At 33.0% G+C, this 22,783-nt stretch overlaps 1 protein-coding gene across 14 annotated transcripts in view; it reads left to right on the top strand.

Moving 5' to 3' along the window:
• Positions 1 to 22,783, top strand: part of LOC148614921 (receptor-type tyrosine-protein phosphatase eta-like) — a 118,153-nt gene that overhangs the window by 60,834 nt on the left and 34,536 nt on the right. For all 14 annotated transcript variants that reach the window (XM_088589445.1, XM_088589453.1, XM_088589446.1 and 11 more), the window contains 2 exons: positions 2,492 to 2,667; positions 10,353 to 10,545. In XM_088589445.1, the coding sequence (XP_088445571.1) occupies positions 2,492 to 2,667; positions 10,353 to 10,545 (369 nt within the window). The remainder of the gene's footprint in view (positions 1 to 2,491; positions 2,668 to 10,352; positions 10,546 to 22,783) is intronic.

Genomic DNA, 22,783 nt, shown 5'->3' with positions numbered 1-22,783 from the left:
AACAGTGAACTTGTCCGCACATTTTGTTGAAAACTTATGGAGGGATTGGAATGAAACTTTGTCAGAAGTTAGGTCTTACCCCAAAGATGTGTACACCAATAAAGAAAATTTGAACGGAAGGGCACTTTGGCAAAAAAGGGGGATATGTATTAATATAGGACACTGCCATATCCCGGAAATCTAGGTAGATAGGAACTTGAAAATTGGTGTGGTGGTGAGTTTGATGAGCTCCACAATATTATGCGAAAAATAGGGAATCCATATGGATGCCATGGTAACAAAAAAAAACAAAACTTGGGCCGATTTTTTGTAATTTTTCAGATTTTTTGTTTTTTTGGGTTTTTTTTTTTAGATATCTTTATTAAACTAATCATATATATAGAACTATATCAGGGATAAGGTGCCTGAATTGAAAAAAATGTTGAATTCATCAAAGTTTTTTGAAACTTGGTATTTTAGCTTATGATTATATGAAGATTTCAAAATTTTGGTTCTGGGACCATTTGGGGAACGTGAGGGGATTAAAACTAGTTACTGATTTAATTCTCCTAACATAAACATTTTTGAAGTTGTCCACAATATTATTCGAAAGTGGCTCTTCCAATTGAATGAAACTTTACAGGAAGTTAGATATACCCCTCGAAGAATGAAGAATATTTTTTAAAAATTCCAGTTGCTGTCATTTTTTTCAAAATGGCCCCCAGACTGAGAGTACCCAAACTTTTACATAGAAAAATCTCATATCTCGGAAACTGCTGATCAGAATTTGACGAAACTTGGTATGTATATTCAGCCGAAGAATCCAAACAAAATCACTGAAAAAAATAGTGTTCTTTTAGGCAACCATTTTCAGGATGGATGCTAATGCAATAATAAATTCAAAATTTTCAGATTTCAGTGAAAATTGATATCTTGGATATTTAGGCTGATATGATTAACAGTAAAGATATGCAGATTTTTTGCCAATTTGAATAATGTGTCGGCGACTATTGTTCATATTGTGTCCATTTTTTTTCAAAATAGCCCCCAACACAATTGAAAATTCAAAGTTGTCTAATTTTTAATGAAAATAGATATCTATGTTCTTTATGCCTTCCCTGTTAAAAATCATCTGTGGCTCTATTAACAGTTTGATCTACGTATTGGCTGCCTTTTTCAGAATGGCTGCCACAGTTGTAAAAAAAAATTCTGTGTTGTCCAGTTTTGATACAAATTGATATGTAGGTTCTTTAAGCTGTTCCAATTAATAATCCTGCACTTAATTGACAGTTTGAGCTACGTATTGTAAAAAAAAATTCTGTGTTGTCCAGTTTTGATGCAAATTGATATGTAGGTTCTTTAAGCTGTTCCAATTAATAATCCTGCACTTAATTGACAGTTTGAGCTACGTATCGGTCGCCATTGTGAAAATGGTTCCCACTGTGTTATAAAAATTCGAAGTTGTCTGATTTTGATGAAAATTGATATTCATGTTTTTTAAGCCATTTCCTTTAATAATAAACAGTTCAATTGACAATATGTGTCCCAAGAACAGACCCAGAATTGATTAACTGTAGCCTAGAATGATTTAACATTTCAGAATTCTACTATGAATATTAGAGATGATTTTCCCTATCACTGTACATGCACCTATAACCAAGAGTCTGTGTATGAAGATTAAAACTTCAATTACTAGTATATCTCCCCCTTCATAGGTTTTTATACCACCATGCAAAGTTTCGGGAGGTATATATAAATCACCCTGTCTGTCTATCATCAATCCATCATGTTTGTCTATCATCCATTTGTCCGTCCGTCCATCTGTCTGTCTGTCCATGTTTCTTGTTTGCCCAACTCAGGGCAGATTATCAAGGGGAGATAAACCATTTTTAGTGTTTTTGCATGCTCAGACCTTTAAAGCATAACTCTTCCTAAACTGTTCTGAGTTTTACATGTTCAAACCTCATAATCTCTGCTTTTCTAGAAACACCCGCCGAGTAGCTCATAAAAAGTAAAGTCCAGGGTAGACACAATAGGAAAGGAACATTATGACACATTGAATAAATCAGTTTTCATGTCGCTGATGGATCCACCATAACGATCCACAAGTTCATGATGACGACCATAAATCTTCTGTAGTGATGACTTCAATCTGACTTCAGTGCAACATAACACTGTTCCAGAAGCCTATTTGTGAGAATTCTAGCAGGTTCAGCATTCTTTGTACGGTAGATGTGTATAAAGGTATATAGTTCCTGTCAGAGGACTCCAATGCTAGATAATGTCTTTTTGGCTATAAATTTAATTTCATTTCAAGGGAGGATGTATTGTCTTTGTGAGCTTGCTCACAATATTTCTAGTTTTTCCAGGGAAAGATCACTGAGGCCATAACTATCTTGTTCTTCTCTTGATAAAGGACTTAAAATGCAAAAGGGGGTAAGACTAAATGCATTTTATCCTTTAATGCAACTCTTTTTTTAATTGTACTCATACTTAAATGCTTTATTTCTAGTATCAAGTGTACCTACAGACGTCATAGCAAGTATGCTGTCTAGCAGAAATGTAACAATTTCCTGGAACCAGCCTACAGATCCAAAAGGAAGTATATTTGGATATAGAGCTCGACTTATGGTGGGAGGTGACTGTAAAGTGGAGATAATTTTCTATTGTCCATCTTGTGCAGATGCTGTAAGGATTTATTTAGATACAATATATTAGATAATATGAAATACAAAAAGGCCATACATAAGACAATAGTTTACTTCTACGGATTCTCAGCTATTTATACTACTGTAAAAATGGGTTTTTGAAATGTATCAAGTTCATGCTTATTATTGCTAATTATAATGTACAATGGTGAGTTATTGAATGTAAAGGATATAACTAACCTGGTCTGTATTGTAAAAATGATAATAACTGAAGTTTTTAAAGTGAAATTAAATATTTTAGTAAGTGGCCTGAGATAACCCCCAGGCACCCCCCCCCCCACCCCCCTCCTCCACACTCATCAACCAAAATTTGATTTTCAAACAAGCTTTTTATATTCAAATACAATTATATATTGTCTTAGCTTTCTAACGAGCCCAAGTTATAAATATTTGAAGTATTCCAAGTCGTAATAGGTGAAAAACTGCCATCCCTCCCCATGAAAAAAGTACCTCAACATGAACCCAAATGTTAATTTTTGGCATATAACTGATGTGAAAAAAAAACAAGTTGTGTTTTAATTATCGGTGTATTCAATATACCTGCTCATTTCAGGAGTATATTTTTCTGGGTTTTTTATGGTACCCCATACCTGCTAAAATTTCCCTGAAAAACCCAGAATTCGCATGTGGTAGATTTGCATTTTTTAAATGAGGTTGGATACATGTATGCCAGCCGTTTATCGTAGTTGCTTCTTTGAAACTTTATATTTATAAAAATAATGATAGCAAACAAAAATCAAATCATGTAAAACTGATAAACAAAAAATATACAATTTAAGTGCTAAAATGATAATCTGTTTTATTCTTAAATTACCCTTTTTAAACATTGTGTCGTCTTTGGGACACTAAAAACATAATTTTGTTTGACAATGTGATTGATACAATAATTTTCTTTCACCTTGGGGCAGATTTTAGTGGGTAGGGGTACCATTCTTTTGCCTAAATGGCCTGAAATACATTTAATGGTGTATTGTTTTAGCTCATTAGAAAGGTTAGATGCTACATAAATGTGTTTGAATATACAAAAACTGTTTGAAGTAGGGTACTTGAAAAACATTGCCCATTACAGTTGAAATGGAAAAAATATGAAAATTTGCAAAATCTTCATTTTAGGAAAAATTCATTATTGTCAACTTGAAACTGAAATGAGAAGATATGTTGGATACATCGATTATTAAAATAGTAGTACCCAACATGTGTTTTTTACATGGATTATGTGCTGAAAATTAACATTTTGGTTCATGTTTAGGTATCCATTTCATGGGGGTGGTGGCAATTTTTCACCTAATTGGGCTTGGAAAAATTTAAATATTTATTACTTGGGCTCATTTTGAAGCTAAGACAATTATTAATGTACTGTTTCACAGAAAAGCTTATTTAAACTACGATATTCTGAAAAAAAGACAATCTCGGGTGGTATAGAAGAAAATCCTGAAATTCTGAAAATTTCCGTTTTTCCTATTTTATAGTAATTGTCACCCCAAAAGGGAAATCTAAGCACCTGAATTGATCAGATATGTTGGGTACATCATTATCTTAATAATGAATGCCTAAAATATGAGTTCTACAATGTCAGTATGCTGTGAAAGAAAATTCTGTTTGATACTGAGACACGTTTTCTAGGGTAGGGGAAGGGGTAATATTTTTAACATTTTTGGAGAACCCTTTCTTGAAAATTAGTTTTTCGTGGTTCATTTATGTAAAACTTTAAATTATCTATCAGATGATACCAAATTTAAGACGTTTTAGTTGAGTAATAACTTGTAGAGTTGAATTTATGTGACTTTTGACAGAAAAAATCGAAAATCCCATTTTTTGTATTTTTTTATAAATTCTGATACAAAAATCACCAAAATTCTTCAAAAGAACCCCAGAAGTTTAATTTGTGATAATACTAAACAGAAAATACCAAATAAGCCATTTTTTACTGAAGCATTAATACTCTAGGGGTTTTGACATTGAAATGTATGTCAATTTAAGCGATTATTTGGCGGGGTAGGGGTACATTTTTTTTCATTTTACCGCAAAACCCTAGGAGTTACTGCAACTTTCTTGGTACCATTGTAAAGCTGCAGCTATACAATGATACTTAAATGTAATTAGTTTGTTCACACATGCTATCCTAGAAAGGCTTAGACACACAAACAATTGAGTCATAAAAATCTTGGCTTTTTGACCTAGTTGGATACAAATATAGGCTTATACTGAAAAAGAATCCGAGAATATTCTTTGGTGAAAAATTGATTCAGCAATGGGAGGTATAAAGTACCTAAAAATCACCATGAAGTTGATGAGTGGGGGCAGGTGCACGGTGGATCCTCTCAGCCCGTCGACTATATCTTTTTGATTTTTTGTTTTTAATTTCCCTGGGCAATTGTTTGCATTTTCACAGATACTTATGTCTCTCCCTTTTTTATATGAATACAAAAAAAAAGAAATTTTTTGTATGTAGGTAGAAAATTTCCAGATTTTTAATCTTCTGAGAATATCATCATCATGAACATCATCCTTGCTGGCAATATTTTATTTTACTGATGTTTGACAAAGCTTTATAATGGTATGCCATTGTCCCTGTCCAAGACCATGTTATCTGTAAACAATTAGTTTTTATGCAGTAATTTCTTCTTAAGTTTGTTCTTAAATCTTAGTACAATTTTGCTACAACATTCTGTACTAAACAAAGAAGGTTAATATTGGTTTTGGGTGTTATGATTATAAATGTTTAGGAACTTTTTAGGTTTATGGGCATTTGCTTGAGTAAAAAGGTTCCATACCCTGAAAGATTGATTGATTGTTGGGGTTTAACGCCTGAGCAGCAATATTTCAGCTATATTCAGGCTATGAACATGAAAGGGATGATAAAATGAACATGAAATGATGATGATGAAATGAAGAAAGGGATGGGACACAAAGATAATAGGGTCAACAAATTTTGATTGCCACAAGATAAAAGGGAGGGATGGATAGGGTCGGGCAATTTAGCCTCCTGTGGCGGAGTGCAAAGGTTCCTACTCCTATCGAATACCACAGCAGGGTTCTTTAACATGCGATGAACGTGGCATCTTTCCCAACACGGTGCACCACTATGGTTACCGGTCAGGTTTTTCGTATTATAGCCTGACAACCCCAGCATGTAACACGATAGTGGTACCCCATTCCGACACCTGGGGCACACATCCCAGTTGCTCTGTGGTCAGAGTGCCTAGCCCCCAGCTAGGTTTCTGAGCACTACTTAATCACCTTTTACAACAAGCTTAGCGCTGCTCTTTTGACACCTGGACCTGCACAGGGCTACCCTGAAAGAAAGGCTAGTATTAGTTTGGGAGTCATGACTCCAATCATTTAGGAATAAGGGGCCAAGGTAATACAAACTTTCCATTAAATTTTACTATATATATATAACTAAGGTTGCTGTGACCCTCTGTTGTTGTATCAAGCTGCACCTGTAATGTTTATGGCGTATCTGAATACTTATCAAATTCAAAATAAGTTCTAATCTGTTTTCACAGAATCTGAGGTGCTTCAGTATTTATGACACATATTAAAACTTGAAATCTAAACAACAAGTGCATACACCAAGCCAATCAACTAACCACTTAGCCTTAACCCAAGTTCCTGAAGCACCTAGCTTCTGGGACACCTAGTCCCTGAACACCTTGTTTCTGAGACACCTAGTCTCGGAGCAACTTGCTCCACAGACACTTAGTCTTGGAACACCTAGCTTCCGAGACACCTAGTCTTTGAAACAATATGTTTCAAGCAAGCCTGTAGATAGTTACAAACCACCTGTTCGAGGGACTGTAACCATTCCCTAGCTAGAGAAATTACAGTATTGCAAACTACTGGATAGTTTGCAACTATCCTAAAAGTTTCTTGAAACTGCTTGCTTGTAAACCACAAGCTTCAAAATTGAACAGGAACTTTTAGGCTTTAGTTTACCAAACTTACTTCTTGGATTCAATAGGTTTTAACCGTATCTATTCTTCCAGTTATAATTACTTTCAAATTTTTCTCTGCCGATTAAACTAACAAACTGTATAAATTTTGCAATGAATTGCCACTTTATACACGATAAATTGCATACCTCGCCGAAAGCACCCAGAAAGTGAGAAAGTATCGAAAGCATCTATAACAACTGAAAGTGTGAAGTGATGATTTCCAAATAATGTTTCAAACTCTAAACCAAACAAATGGGTATCTTATTATGAATTTGAGCATACTAATAATCTGCAATTTATTTCTTATAAATAAGCTGCATTTTTGTCACACATCCTTTAAGCATTTTTTAACTTAATTTAGATGGGGTTTGTTTAAGAATTAGCATTTAATCTGGCTTTCATATAAATGTATAGAGTTTTATATTACTATATTTATTATGTAGTGGTAGGAGCCAAAAAAAGGACGGAATGGTTTTGTCTTATTTTAACTTCAACCCTGTTAAAAGCAGAAACCTATTTTAAGTGTATTTGTAAGGAAATGAAAGTGTGAATTAATTTAATTATTTACAAAAGATCTCTTAAGAAAAATAAACAAGAGTTTCATTATGGTCTAGACTCCCTTTATAATACATGATACATTTATTGCTGTATTCTATATAAAATCAGCAAAATATAAACAAATAGCTTCATATATAATAGAAACATTTTTGATTTTTTAACTCGTGTGGCTATAGGTCCTATGAGCTATTGCCATCACTTGGTGTCCATTGTTTTTGTTGTCATTGTCACCTTTCACTTTTTTTTAAAGACAACTACTTGACAGAATTAAAGGAAAGTTTGTGCTTTAAATTTTGATCTGTCGAAAAACATGGCAGCCAATATTGAAAATAGAATATAAGGATTAGCAGTTTTTTGGGGTTAATACTTATGTCACTGGTTTATACCTACAACAGTCCTACTATATCTGAACTCTACACGAAAATATAGTCCAAATGTATTTCCTTTTATATCATTCAATATCTCTTTTATAACATGTAAATATGTTGCTGTTATATGTTCAGCTCAATAATATTCTAGTATTTCTGCAAAATGAAATTAAGGTCTAGTCTTCAAATCCTCTGAAGATTTGAGCGACTCCTTTTTGGCCTTTAAAGATGTTTAGTAATAAAATTGCATTAAGGGAATTTAGTTCTTGCAGTGACGTGTTAAGAAACATTAAATTTGTTAAACATGTTCCATTTAACACACTTATCAGTCAGAATCTTCATCTGGTCATTAATGTTTGATGAATAACAAACAGGAAGTGAAGAGGAATGATTTTAAGCAAGTAAAATTGATGGGAAATAGTAATCAAGGTAACCAAGATTCTAGCGGAAATTAAAAGAATGTAATCCAAAGACTAAGACCAGGCACGGAAAACAGACACACACAACTGTGGTGGGGTTAAAATAATGAAATGCAAAAAATAATGTTTTTTATGCAGTTTTCAGCCAGTGTTATGAAAAGAGAGAAAAAAAACTCTCAATTGATGAAATCATTCTTATTATATGGCCTATGCAGGTGGCCTTCTGCTCTTGAAAGGTAAAAGGTAAAAAAAAAGGCTTTTGATTGATGAAATTATCCTTATGATAAGGCCTACAAAAGACTCCAGGGTTGAGTTGTCAAACGACTCCTTGTTAAGGTTATTGCCCTTGAAAGATGAAAAGTTAAATAGGTGAGGAATTCAGGCTCCTTGGAGCCTCTAGTTAATATATACTTCCAAAACTGTAAGATTAAGCCAATTTCTATATAAATGCATTCAGCATGATGAGAACTACCTGAGATCAAATTTTCATGAAAATTTCAACCCATGTTGGAGTATATAATTGCCCATATTGGACAAATTTTTAATGTTATTATTTATAAAAATAATCATTACAGAAACTACTGGACAGAATTTAATTAAAGTAAATACAATTGCTGGGGTATCCAGCACAAAATAACTTCAGATTTTTATCCATGAAAAAAAATTATAATAGAATGTCAAAACAGCTGAGCAATTAAGGCTTTTGCACAGAGTTTTATTTCCATTCTTTAAAGCATACTTGTGTTAAACATTTTTTATACACAAAAGAGGCAGAGGTAGTAAAATGGTGGAATAGCCATAAACATCATAATTATTTTGAAGAAAAAAAAATTGTAAAAAATTTACTTTTTATTGGCTTGTAAGGCATGGAATTCAAACAATTTTTTATGAAAAACACAAAAAAATACCTTGACATCTGTATTTTCAAACCACATGGGAAAAGCTAGTTTTGTTTTTCCTTGTAAAATGATGGAAATGGAGGGAATGTTTAGATATTTGGTACATTGCTTTTGCATGATGATTTGTAGTATGTCTCCCTTTTCTTGATTTGACAGAAATGGTTGAGTTCATATATTGGTATCATGCTGTTGTCTGCATCTGCGTTTTCTGTAGACACTTCCATGTCCATTCAATAACTTGAGTATAAGTGTATAAATTTTTATGAACTTACACTGCGAGGATAAGCATGGGATTGAATTTGGGGGCTGTGACTTGAATTGTTTGGAAATTAGGGGACAAATGAGGGCCTGAAACAGGCATTTTCATGATGTTCATTTAATAATTTGAATATAAGCATATAGATCCTAATGGAGTTATTCCACAATGTGCCATACTACAAATGGAAGCCTTGGATTGATTTTGGTTGTTCTGACTTTTTAGGAATAAGCATTTTTTTATGTTCAGACAATAAGTTGAATAAATGTGAATGATTCTGTTTAAATTTTACAATGATGTGTTATTCCACAAAAAATAAGTTGGGATTGAATTTGGGGGTTGTGACTTGTACTGATTAGGAATTAGGGGCCAAAAAGGGCCATATCATTTCTGGTCAAATTATTGTCCTGTGTCACCTAATTCAGAGCTGTATCAATTAAGCTTGAATGTTGTGTCCATAAATGTTGGAATTTATTCATGTGTTCGAATCTATATTAATAGTATATGTATATGTTAATTATATTATAATATTTGTCAATGAGACTTGTAGATGCTTCTTAACTATTTACTGATTTTAAACATGCTTATCTTTGATGGGTCATTGGTGCCACATCCCAAAAAATCCAGTTTTTTTATTTTTTATTTAGAATTTTTTTTTTATCAGATTCCTTATGAAAATTATTGCCTGCGTATTTCAATCAGATTTTAATGGGATGCAAAGTGGTCCATAAAAACACCCTGAACGTAGACCTTTTTACTTGAACTGAATTTCAAAATATTGTGCAATATTGTATCCAAACCAGGTGTTGTGTCCATAATTGAACTATAAGTCATCGATGTTTAAATGTGACAAAACCTAATATTGTGTTGGATGTGGTCATATCATGGTATGTTTAAAAAAGTTTTTTTATTGTAAATGTTGCACTGTGTGACATCATTACAAAGAACAAAATCCACGAAAATTCATATTCCTAATATTTGTATATTTTAGTATAATTTGAACAATATTTATGTTCTTACAGCAAAGTTAGTATTTTTGATCCATGATCATAGAATAAGGCCCAACACTTTTGTGGTCTTAAAAATTCCATCAGAGAATCACCAAGGGTATATGTGACCTCTGGACTTAAAGATTGATATTGATTTTTTATTTGTGTACAACATTTAAAAAAAAAGCACTATTTGTTTCCTTATAAAGCAACTAATTTTTATCATGTTAATTTTTAGACATCTATCGGCTCCAAATGTCCAAGTGGCAAATCATCAATTGTTCAAAAGACCCCTGAGGAACTGAATGCCACCATTACCTATGTTGTTAGTGATTTACTTCCATTAACAGAATATGAATTATGGATAACTGCTTACAATCATGTTGGAGATGGTGACAAGAAAACTGCTCCTGTGTCTACTGATTCCGAAGGTATTCTACTTGTCAATATTTAAGAGCTTACCTAGACCAAAGGTCCACATGAGCTTGTACCGTCACTTTACATCCATTGTCCATTGTATGTTGCCTATAATTTGTTTTCATTTTGGTTAACTACATGAAAACCTCTTTTAAGCAAATTTGGCAGAAATTATTTACGGAAAAGCTTCAACAAAAAGTTCAACTGATTAAACAAGATGGTACCAAGAGACTATCTCAACGTCTGACTGACCAATTTTGAAAGATTAAATCCTCTGATACCACGGGGCCAATGTTTTGAAACTTCATAAGGTTGTTGACCTAAATGCGCTCAACAAACAATCCACTTTTTTGTAGCTCAAGTGGCTCAGCAGATGGCTGAGGTCACTCTAAGTTGTAATGAAATCCAATTGGGAAACACATTTTGTTTTGCCTGTATCTCTGCATACTAAGCCAATGGTGACCAAACTTAATAAATAATGAAAATGGGGATGACTTATACATTTGATAAATATTTCTGTTGTGTTTGATTGATCACGATTGCAGCCTTAGGCTAACGGGGCTTTTCAAAGACCAACTCTTCTGATACCGCTAGTGTCAATATTTTGAAACTTCATAAGGTTGTTGTCCTTTACCAATGATTGACTATTTGTGTGTCTTAAGCTGTTCAACAGATGGCATGGAATTACATAAGTATACAACCCTTTTGGAATGATAAAAATTTTGTTCCACTGGAACAATTGATACTATCATATGGTTATTGATTTAGGCTGTTTAAATCTACTTCTCTTGTAATAAGATAAATTGCATTTGTAGAGAAATGATATTACATCCTCTTTTTAGAATGAAGCTTTATCTACTCCAATCTATTCATCAGTACTTCCATAATTTTTAAATGATTTTCAATTTGTGCCATTTGAAATGTTTTTTTATTTTGTGTTTGGAATATGGCTCTGAAATGCAGATATGTCATAGGTGCAAAACTCATTACACAACATTTTAAATTTTTGCAGAAATTTTATGAATTATTTTTCATTTTTCTTGTCTATTTTAATTTTGTTAGTTATTAATTTAAATATAAGCAATTAAAGAATTAAACCTGAGGTTAATATGTCAAATGTCACAATGCGTGAAGAAGACACAGAAGGCCTACCAAGATGCTTCCTTCAAAATGAGCTCTGCATTAATTACAAAATTGAGTTTACCATTTTAAAATCAATGGTAACTACAGGCAAGCTCCAATAGTGGCATCTTTCCTTTACTATCGGATTTAGAATACATACTTAGTATTGCACACAGACTAAAAGGAAAACCGTACGAGATAAAGGAGCAGTTTCTTCCAGATATCAAACAGAAAAAGAAGAAAGTTGTATCCAGCTATGAAAGAGGCTGGACGACAGATGAGCCAAGTAAAAATGGTTTGAAATTGGGCTGTATATATATGATAAACAACGCGTTCCAGAAGATTTAAATGAACACATAGTGACTGATAACAACACGAATGAACAATGGTACTTGCCACAACACAGATAATCGGATACTAGCCCACCGAGCAAACAGCAAAGACACAGTCCATCTCCGTGATCTTACAACCGATGTCCAGACTAGGGGGTTGGTCCAAGAGTACTGCAATAGGGAAAGTTTAAAGAAAACAAAACTTTGTTTTTTAAATGTTTATAGCATAAAGCAAAAACTTCTTTGTCCTGATTTTATTGAATTGATACTTCAGTATGATATTTGTATTTTTGTAGAGACAAAACTAGATGATATTGATTAATTGACCATACGAAAACATTATCAGTATTTTTCAAAGATAAGAAAGCGGTGTAAAAGAAAATCTGGTGGGATTGTAATAATTTATAAATCAGAATTACATACCTACACTTCTATAAGAACAAATGTGAATTTGTCCAATGGGTTAAGTTCTCAAAAGATATTGTTGGAGAAATTTGTGGTTAATCTTCTTGGTTGTGTTTATATACACCTTAAAACTCAAAATATACCAATAAAGACTCTTGTGATGATTTTGAAGCAGAAATGATAAATTTGAAAAATAGAAACGATCTGAATTTTATATTGGGGCATTTCAATTCAAAAATTGGTATATTGAAAGATTATACTACCCCAGATGAAAATATTGTTGATATACTAAATTTGGATTGTGATGTTGATGTTATGTCTTATATGTATGATTATGAAAATCTGTTTTGTTTTTTACAAAATACCACTTCACAGAAGTAGTGAGTGTTGCTGTAATGTAAATATTTTTAGTCATAAGTTAATTGAGTTGTGCCAAAGAAAAAAAAATAGAAGTAAAAAATTCCAGAAAGATAAGGACAAAAATCAACCTTGGTTTAATGATAAATATAAAGAGAGTAGGAAGAAATTCCAAAAAGCCAGGAACCAATATAGTTTTTTAAAATATTTTGAAAACAGAAAACTAATGAAAAAAACAAGAAAAGAATATAAAGGTGAAATGAAAAAAGTGTATGATACCTATCAGAATAAAATTGGAAATAATTTACGAAAAGCAACTCCTATCCAAAGGCTTTTTGGAAAATATTAAACAGCATAGACAAAAAAGGGAATAGACAAAAGCGATATTTCTGTGGATAAAATATATGATTTTTTCCTAGAGCTACAATAAATGAGAAAGAAACATAGATGAAAAAGTAACTTTTCATTTTGAAAATTTTGTTAACAACTTACCAAGGGAGTTAAATGAATTATTTGATGGTGGACTTCGATCATTGAAAACAAAATAGTTAAAAACATTAGAAATTTTAAAAAATGGCGAAGCTTTTCCCTTCCGAGGAATATCTTAAAAACACTGTTTTGGAACTTATGCCTGTATTCTTAAAGATTTTTAAGGTAGTACTTGATGCAGGTATTTTACCAGAACTTTGGTTACAAGGAATTATTGTACCTATTTATAAGAATAAAAGTGTGCTATCGGATCCGAATAACTATAGAGGAATTCACTAAATTCATGCTTAGGGAAAACCTTCTCTACCATTTTGAATGAAAGACTAAGTTTTCTGATGAGATTGAGCTCTTATATCAATCACAGACTAGATTTCGAAAGGGTTATTCTACTGTTGACAACATTTTTGTGTTACACTTCCTTTTAGCTATATATTTTTCAAAAGGTAAAAAACTATTTTGCACATTCGTTCACTTAAATAAAAAAGCATTTGACACAGTTTGGAGAGATGGTCTGTGGCTAAAAGTTCAAAACTCCAATATAACAGGGACAATATTTTCCATTATTATCAATATGTTTCAGAATATCAATTTTCGTATACGGCATCAAGGTAAACTGTCTGCATTTTTTAAATGTGGAATTGGTGTAAGACAAGGAGAAAACTTGTTGCCTTTTTGTTCTCAATTTATTTTAATGATCTAGAAAACTTTTTGCAAGGCAATGAAGTACAAAATCTGGATTTGATAGAAAGTTCATGCTGTGAAACATTTGGTGTATATATAAAAATATTTGTGATGCTTTATGCAGATGATACATTTATAATGTCAGAAACAAACGAAGATGTGCAAAAAGCATTCGATATGTTTGCTAATTACTGTAAAGAATGGAAGTTACAGGTTGATACTAAAAAGACAAAAGTTGTTGTCTTCATTTAAAAAAAGTGTAGATTTGATAGAACATTTCAAATATATAACAAAATATAGAAATAGTAGAGTCGTATACGTATCTTGGCACGGTTTTCAGTTTCACTACTGCAAGATGGTAGCATTTAATAGATCAAGCCCAAAAAAGCTCTCTTTGCTCTCTATAGGAAACTAAAAAAACATTCCACTGCCAATGGATTTACAGTTTAAGTATTTTATACTTTAATATTACCAATACTGTTATATTCCTCTGAGGGTTTTGAAAACATGCAAAAACATTGTAAAGGTGCATTTAAATTTTGTAAGAATTTCCTTAAGCTGACAAGCAGTACTCCAAATTTTACGGTTTAGGGAGAATTGCACTTGAAATATTTGTTAAAGTAAAATGGTTAGCTTTTGGGAAAGAACTATGTATAAAGAACAAAAACTGTTAAATCTAATGCTTAGGCTTATGATAAAATTGCATGATAGTAAACCGACAAAATTTAGGTGGGTTAACTATGTTAAATCTATCTTGGATGATACTGGTCTTAGTTACTTATGGAACGAACACGTTAAAGTAAATATTAACTGGCTTAAGTTGGCAGTAAAACAGACATTAGGGGATCAATTCTGTCAATCTATCTGAGGTTCAAGTAATCCGAGGTCGAGGATAAACCGGAAATACTAGTGGTTTGGTCAATGATTGTTCCTGTATTTACATCATTTGTTGCACTTGTAGATGTGCATGTACTTCACTTTACACGGTACTACTTCGTAATGTCTTGTGTTTCATATCAAAAGATATGTTTGTGCCCCCGCGACAAACTGTCGGGGGGCATATTAATTTATCCCTGTCCGTCCGGATTACACATGATCATGGCTTGTCCAGCTATTTCTTCGTACAAAGTTTGAACTACATCTAAAATATCTTACAGGATATTTCTACCCATGATGTGCAGGGTCAAAGGATTTTGATTTTCGTGAAATATTACAGAAATTTGTGAAAGCAAAACTTGCTTATTTTCATCTAAAATAGGGCTATATGGCTTGTATGGCTATCTCTTTCTGTAGTTTTTGAACTACATCTACAATATTTTTTGCAGGATGTTTCTACGCATAATAATGGTGTGCAAGGTCATAGGATCTTGATTTTTATGAAATATTACGGAACTGGGTGATAGTTAGACTTTGTTATTTTTTTTCAGAAATATATCCCAAGCAACAAAGTTAGGGATTTGTTTGTGGGGGGGGGGGGGGGGTATTAACATTTTTTATGTGTCCATTAATACATCCATCGGTCCTCTTTTTCTCATCACAACTAGTCTGACACTACCAAACAGAATTTCATGACACTATGTGGCCAGGATACAATATGTAGATATGCATATATTTAGAAATTTCTGATCCCCAAATTGATCCCCAGACCATGGGTAACTCAAATTTTGGAAGGCTTTCTGCATCTGCAAACCATGTCTTCATACAAAAATAAACATGTACCTATTTTGGCAAATCTAGCGAGCTGGAGCATCATTAGTGTCTTAAAGACACATTTGATTTACTAAAAAAAAAAATCACTACTAACAAATGAGGCAGGGGCTCCTGTGATGAACAGACCTTCTAGTTTTTTGTATGTTGTATATCATGTTTGAAATACTGAACGGCACCAACTGCTTTAGTGAAATTTACTTTTTTTTTATTTTTTCTACAACTAAAACGTCTTAGTTCATAAAATGCTGCTTTGTTTGACTCACAGTCAGGAGTATCGTCAAACCATGTACTCTATACTCTACATTATTACAATAAAATTTCTAATTCACTAGTGTAACGAGTGTAATCATTTAAATACACTTACTATCGTCTGTTTGATGTTTCATTAAGTAGTCATTTTTTTTTAATTTTGTCAAAATCAAAATATCTGATATCAATGTTAGTGTAAATTCCGACTGTAATTTACAAAATTTGTTTCTTTTCACTACACATGCAATTTTAAATTCATTGAATACACAAATCAAGCCATAAAGAGTGTCAACAAATTGATTTTAAAGGCCATGCTCATAGTTGTTATAACACACTCCGATCATGGATTGCAATAAACCAATTAGTTTTCCGACTAATTAGTTGACTTCAAGACATCAGGGTTAATTAACATCAAAGTCCTATTGAGGGGACTGATTGATTACATCAAATTATCCAAGGTTTCGATTCATCTAAGTTCAGGTCATCCGAGGTGAAATTGTATTGGAGTAGGGTGAGTTTTGCTGGGATTTTGTAATTAGTTCGAGTTAGCCGGGATTTTGACTAATCCGAGTTTGACACATCAAGGTTCGACTGTATGTTTTCGCAAATGCACAACACATCCCCTGGTGAATTTTTTTCTACTTTTAAACGTGAATTCAGAATTGAACCATAACTTCTGATTGTCTCCAGCAGTATATATTCATTTGACAAAATTAAGATGTTCCAACTTAAAACTACCCATAGAAACTGGGAGGTGGTCTGGAGACCCACTGAATCAAAGAATATGTGATCTTTGTAAGAAGGGGTGGGAGATGAATTTCACATATTCTTCCAGTGTAATGATCCAACGGTTAAGTATTTAAGATCTCGTTACATCCAGATTACTACTCAAATAACCCAAATATGATTAAATTTGGTGGGTTATTGTCTATCTGTAATGTTCAATTATACAAAAGAGTGTGTGCATTTTTACGAAAAATTGCTAATATCATATGGAAGTGAAAGTGTAAATATATAAATGTGAATTTGAATGTATTCATATATTTTATGATATCAAATGTTCTGCGTATTGTGTCTGTATTTGTCTTATTTATGTACACGTTTGTGTGTTTTTGTCCTCTTGTACACCTACTGTGTCTGAGGCAATCAGTAAATCTTGTCTTGTCTTGTCAAAGGTACTGTCTTTTGATTTTTATTGTTCAGTTGTTTAATTAGAGTGAAAAATGTTTTTCTTATTCCATTGAATTATTATCTCATAGTTAGCTTTTGGCATATACTTCAAACATATGTTAAAACATTTCAGTCTTAAGCATTTGTCAGTTTTGGACCATATATGGACCCAAAAAATAAACAACTTCAGTAAGAAACAGTAAGAGTTAAAGCAAGAGAACAGGTCAAGAATCTTAAAGGGAAAGACCACTGTTGCATTAAGTTGGGCTCTTATGATAAATCATACCCACATAAACAAAAATAAATAACCTTTAATGCAAAATGCGCTTTTATCAAATGCTCAAGGCTATGTAAAGTTTGAACTCCTTGAAAAATAAGGGGATAGCTGTCTTGCAGAATTTCCTATCTGAAGGAAGATCTTAGCCAGATTTTATTGGTACCAGTATCGTATTGCATATCCCAGAGCGGGTGTACGTCAAAACATGGATGCTACAAAAATATAGTGCATTTTCTTTTTGCCTCTCTACAAACTAATGTCTTGTCAAAAGATATGAACAATGACTTATAAAATAGTGCAAACATCACACTGTAAGATGAAGAACTTTTTTAAAAGAAAATCTAACATAATAACATAAAAATGTTCCACTGAAAAGGTTGGTTTGGTGAGTGCAAAACGAAAGTGAAAGTAGGGAAAATGGCTATCTATAGTTCAAGACTACTTTTCTGTCCGATCTTCGTGGACTCACCCTATTTTCTTTGTGGGAAATTATTTTTTCACATGTCCTCAGAAATGCTACATAAGTGAAAGTTTTATTGAATCAATTTACAATTTTTTTTAAAAATTCCTAAAAATATGCACTTCACTATAGTATAGAAGTCTATGCAGACTAAGGGAAAATTAATGATACTGAGAACTATTGATTTTTACCGATAGCTTCCGAATGGCTCGGGACGTCACTAAGTTAGTTTGGTACTGATACAAGTACTGTAAATAATATGTAAACAAAGAATATTTCGCAAAATATTTCTACGATCATGTTTATCTAATGGGAGTAGGTATTTTTGGTATCCCGAGCCTGAGCTGAAAATAATTTTTGCCGATATCTTCTTTAAAATGAGGTAAATTTCTTAGATTTTTTTCAAGAAATGTCTATGAGTATAATATGAATGTATTGAAATATTCAATTTAATGTGATAGAAATTTTCCTCTCAAGTATCGAAGAAAATGTGTTTCAAAATGGGTATTTTAGGTGTCCCGTCCTGGGAAAGGGAGGTAAATCGATCTAAAATCTACCTAAATTAAAGAGTGCAATATCCAATTTAGCGAGTTTTGTTGGATACTAAATTAAATATAGCTCGCTAATTTTTTGTTATAATTGTCTAAGCAATATTTTTGATAGTTTAATATATAATAAGTCCTCGAATCTGTTTTTAACAACTTGTGTTTTTTTATGGCACTATTACTCTCTTTTTTTTCCATATGTTTTTGATAACACTGATAAGTGTTTTAAATTGGTTGAATGAAATGAACAGTCTTTCTCTTATAATAGTTCACAAGTTCATTGAATATTACAGGTATATATTTCCTAATCGGAAATGTTCTGAAATGCTCAAAGCATCTGCCATTGAACATAAAACCACAACCAATCAATCAAATAATGTAGAATCCTATCATTTAGCCTCTTACGATAGGAATTAAATAGGATAAAAAATGGACAATACCGCTACAAGAAATATGCTTCAATAATGTATGTAATAATCTTCATATTATAGACAGCTTTAGTTATAATTTCGTGTTGTGGACTTTCACACATGACCATAGTTTATAATTCTTAGCTTTTTACTGTATTCATGTATATTATTTACGAAAAAGAATTTTCGACAATGGAAATAAAAACAACAGCTTTGTTTTAGATTATATTATGTTCAAATTCATAGTTACAAATTTGACGTATATTACATGTGAAATCGAAGGTACAAGTACATGCTTGGTTTAATAAATTTTACACTAGAAATAACTTATCTACAATTGATGAATTGTTTTTACAAATACGACTAAAGTCTGTAAAGGAAACGCAAGTCTATTGTAATATTGTTAACACTTTTAAGATATAGCTGAACAAAATGGTTACACACAAATGGGTAACTGCTGTTGATAGAAACATTTTGAAGGATTGTGCAATGTAAATGGAAGTATTTGCCTAAAACATCGCAGCTTGTCATGTCATCATATAAATTTGGTAATCGACAGTTTGCAGCACAGTCGATTTCAGTGAAATTGAGATATCCAACTGTAGTTTTAGTTTTGAATGTATGTAAATTGACTTCTTAGGAAACAGAGAAAACTTTTTCACTGAATGTGAAGAAGAAATAATACAAAGACCAGAAAAACAGTTGTCGATTGGTGCAGTTGGGGATTTCTTGTGAGAGGTTTTCATGCTTTCCGGGCTACTGGTAGTGATGGCACTGGTCTTGTAGTTCTCTTGGTTGATACTGTGTTGTAAATTTACAGTTGATAGCTCTTCCATAATATCTGAAAGTGATGGCTTTGGTGTATCGAATTCAATTTTTTTCTAGAAACAGGTGTCGCTGATGTTGTCTTGCGTCTTAAGGATAGATGATGTTGCCTCAGAGTCGCTGTTGCATATTGGGGTGGAACAAATAAAAGACTGTTTTGATGAATCAGGAGCAGGAAAAATCGAGATGTCCTCTTTATCGCATGGGTGTGGTTATTTTCTCCCAGCTTTCTTATTTGGCGTTTTTCTGCTGTTCTTACGAAGCTGTGATAAATTCAGTATACGTTTACTGTCAGAGTCCTCTGCACCTATGCTCATTTTGGCAGCAATTATATGGTAGCAGGTTGACAGCAATAGACATTGGCATTTTTCTTGTGGATGTAGTTGAACTGCATACTTTTTGCCAGTTGACCCTTCAACAATGAAGGATCTAGCATCTTGAACATGTATTACTCACTTGTCACGTAGACTTGCAATTGCAAGTGCCTTTTGCAAAGTGCATGGATCTTTTTCGTACAGGTCTTCGGTAGGCTCCAGTAATTTGTCTGTGTTTTCATTCAATTCGGTTTGCTGGCATTTCCCCTTCACAAGATCTATGATTTCATGCGGGTGACGTACACTTGTTGGCATGACTATATCTTCACTATTAAGTGCTGCTGGTAAGTGTCTCCGTTTCAACTTGTAATTTCCGACCCAGATAAAGCTTCAGAAGAGTTCAAACATGTAATAGGTAAGGAGGTAGTTGAATGTCAGAATAATACAGTCTAACAGAGCTCTTTCCATTCTATCAGTCTTTTGATCACTGTGTTCATGCTCTCAACAACAATGTTCGTAACACCCGAGTAAAGATCATATATTTTTTTATCCTCCAACACCCAACTTACGGCATGCATAAGAATGGCTTGTTTTAGATTGTCGTCAAAATAGTCACTAAACGGTTGGCTCCAGCTGGCTGATAATTCATCAAGTTTTTTATTGAAATCGTCTAAAGATTCAACTGTCAACAAATCAATCACATGGTTCAGGTAAACAGCAATGTCATCGCTTGTACCACCGTGCTTTCTCAATGTTTTATGTCTTGTCTAATATGGTTCCAGCAATGAACAACACTAGCATATGGTAGGTGATGATGAATTGCATTCAACAGCGCTGGTTCCCTGTCTACTACAATGACGAAACGGTTGGATTGGCATTAAAGTCACCATTTCACACCAGAAGCGTTTATGAATGAGCTCACTTTTACTGTCATGGATGCAAAATGCTGCTGGCATAGTCACACCACCTTGAAACAGCACGTTTGAAGACAAGAACAGACACAAAGAAATCACCAATTTCAAATGTTGTATCGTTAGATATCAGAACTGTTTCATTGGATTTAACAGGAAAAAAAATTATAATACACATAAAAAGAAAAAGTAATTAAATAAACAAGAATTGCATACAATGCAATTAGCATAACAAATTTATTTTCTCCGGAAAAATTTTGCTTCTGATAGTCTATGAAATTGTTAGGTGTCAAGTGAATGTTTATGTCAAAAAAGTTATAGTTGTCAGGGGCTTGAGTTTATGGGATCCAAAAAAGATTTACTACCCATAGCCACACTCTAAAAATCTGACCGTTAAAACAGTATTTAAGTTGATTTTTTGGATTTATCTAATCACCAAAACATGATGACTTGTCAAGCTTATGATTGCACGAATGATAAACGAGAAATGTTTTAAATGTTTTTTTTTTACCAGCAACACAAACATTCTTCGGAAATAGCCATAGGAGAGTTCTTCGTAATGTCACCACTTACCTGTGATTTGGTTTTGGTTGGCATGGGCATAGGGTATCCATTTTAAATCATCATAACTTTTTCATTTTTAAATATAATTGAAAAATTCTTTTGGTTCCCAACATTGCAAATAAAATTCTTTTTATCCATGGAATTTTTAAATAAATATTCAGTAATTTGACTATATGTACATAAGATTTTAATTATAGTTTTATACAAAAATAGAGGTTTACATATAAATATCGCTACAAATTTATTTTTTTAAGTAAAACAGATATAAATTCACATACATAATATGAATTATTTTATCTAAATGAAACATGTTACAGAACCAAAATTGGATATAATAAAATAACAAAGTTTTGAAAACTGGGATTCTAATCATGAATTTGTCAATTGTTTATTTAGTTGTTTATTTGCCAACCAATTTGACACAATGATATGCAAATTAGTGAATATGACATCACTATTGAGATTGGCGAACTCTCCTATACGATTTTCCTTACACATACAAGTCATCTGGCTGCAAATCCCGTTGTTGGTCGATTGATTGATTGATTGTTGGGGTTTAATGCCCGAGCAGCAATATTTCAGCTATATTCAGGCGATGAACATGAAGTGGATGATAAAATGAACATGAAATGATGATGAAATGAAAAATGGGATGATACACATGGATAATGGGGTTGACAAATTTTGATTGCCACTGGAAAAAGGGAGAGGTGGGTAGGGTCGGGCAATTTAGCCTCCTGTGGCAGAGCCCTATGGTTCCTACTCTGGGAGAATACCACAGTAGGGTTTTTTAACATGCGAGGAACGTGGCATCTTTCCCAACACAGTGCACCACTATGGTTTGCGGTTAGGTTTTCCGTATTATAGCCTGACAACCCCAGCATGTAACACACCAGGGGTACCCCATTCCACCACCTGGGGCACACATCCCAGTTGCTCTGTGGGCAGAGCGTCCTAGCTCCCGACTGAGGTTCTGAGCACTATTTAGTTGCCTTTTACGACAAGCTTAGCGCTGCTGTAGGTCTATTCTTTTAACACCCGGACCTGCACAGGGCTGTTGGTCAATGATGTCTGACATTTGCTTATACATGTTGTGCCTCAATCTATTCTTCTATTTATTTTGGGTTGAAATTATAGGGGAAAAGTCCCAAATTTGCGTTTTCTTCGGACATTATAATCAATTACCTATTTACTTTCACTTTACAAACCGACTTCGTGGCGTCACAGTTCAACCGGTTATGGTGGTGCCCATAGAAGAGGGAAATTCAAATTTCCTAATTATAAATCTTGATTTATTAATTACGAAAAGGAAATTAATTTGATTCAGTTTAATTTTTATGAATATTTAACAGATTACTTTCAATATTTATAACATTCACAACAACATGGTCTTTCCCTTTAAACTTAAGAACAACAGTACCAAAGGATTAT

Source organism: Perna viridis, chromosome 6 (assembly GCF_037379345.1).
Source record: "Perna viridis isolate PV_CMFRI_1.1 ecotype Kerala chromosome 6, ASM3737934v1, whole genome shotgun sequence".
Lineage (NCBI taxonomy): Eukaryota > Metazoa > Mollusca > Bivalvia > Mytilida > Mytilidae > Perna > Perna viridis.
This window is presented reverse-complemented; position numbering and strand designations above follow the sequence as displayed.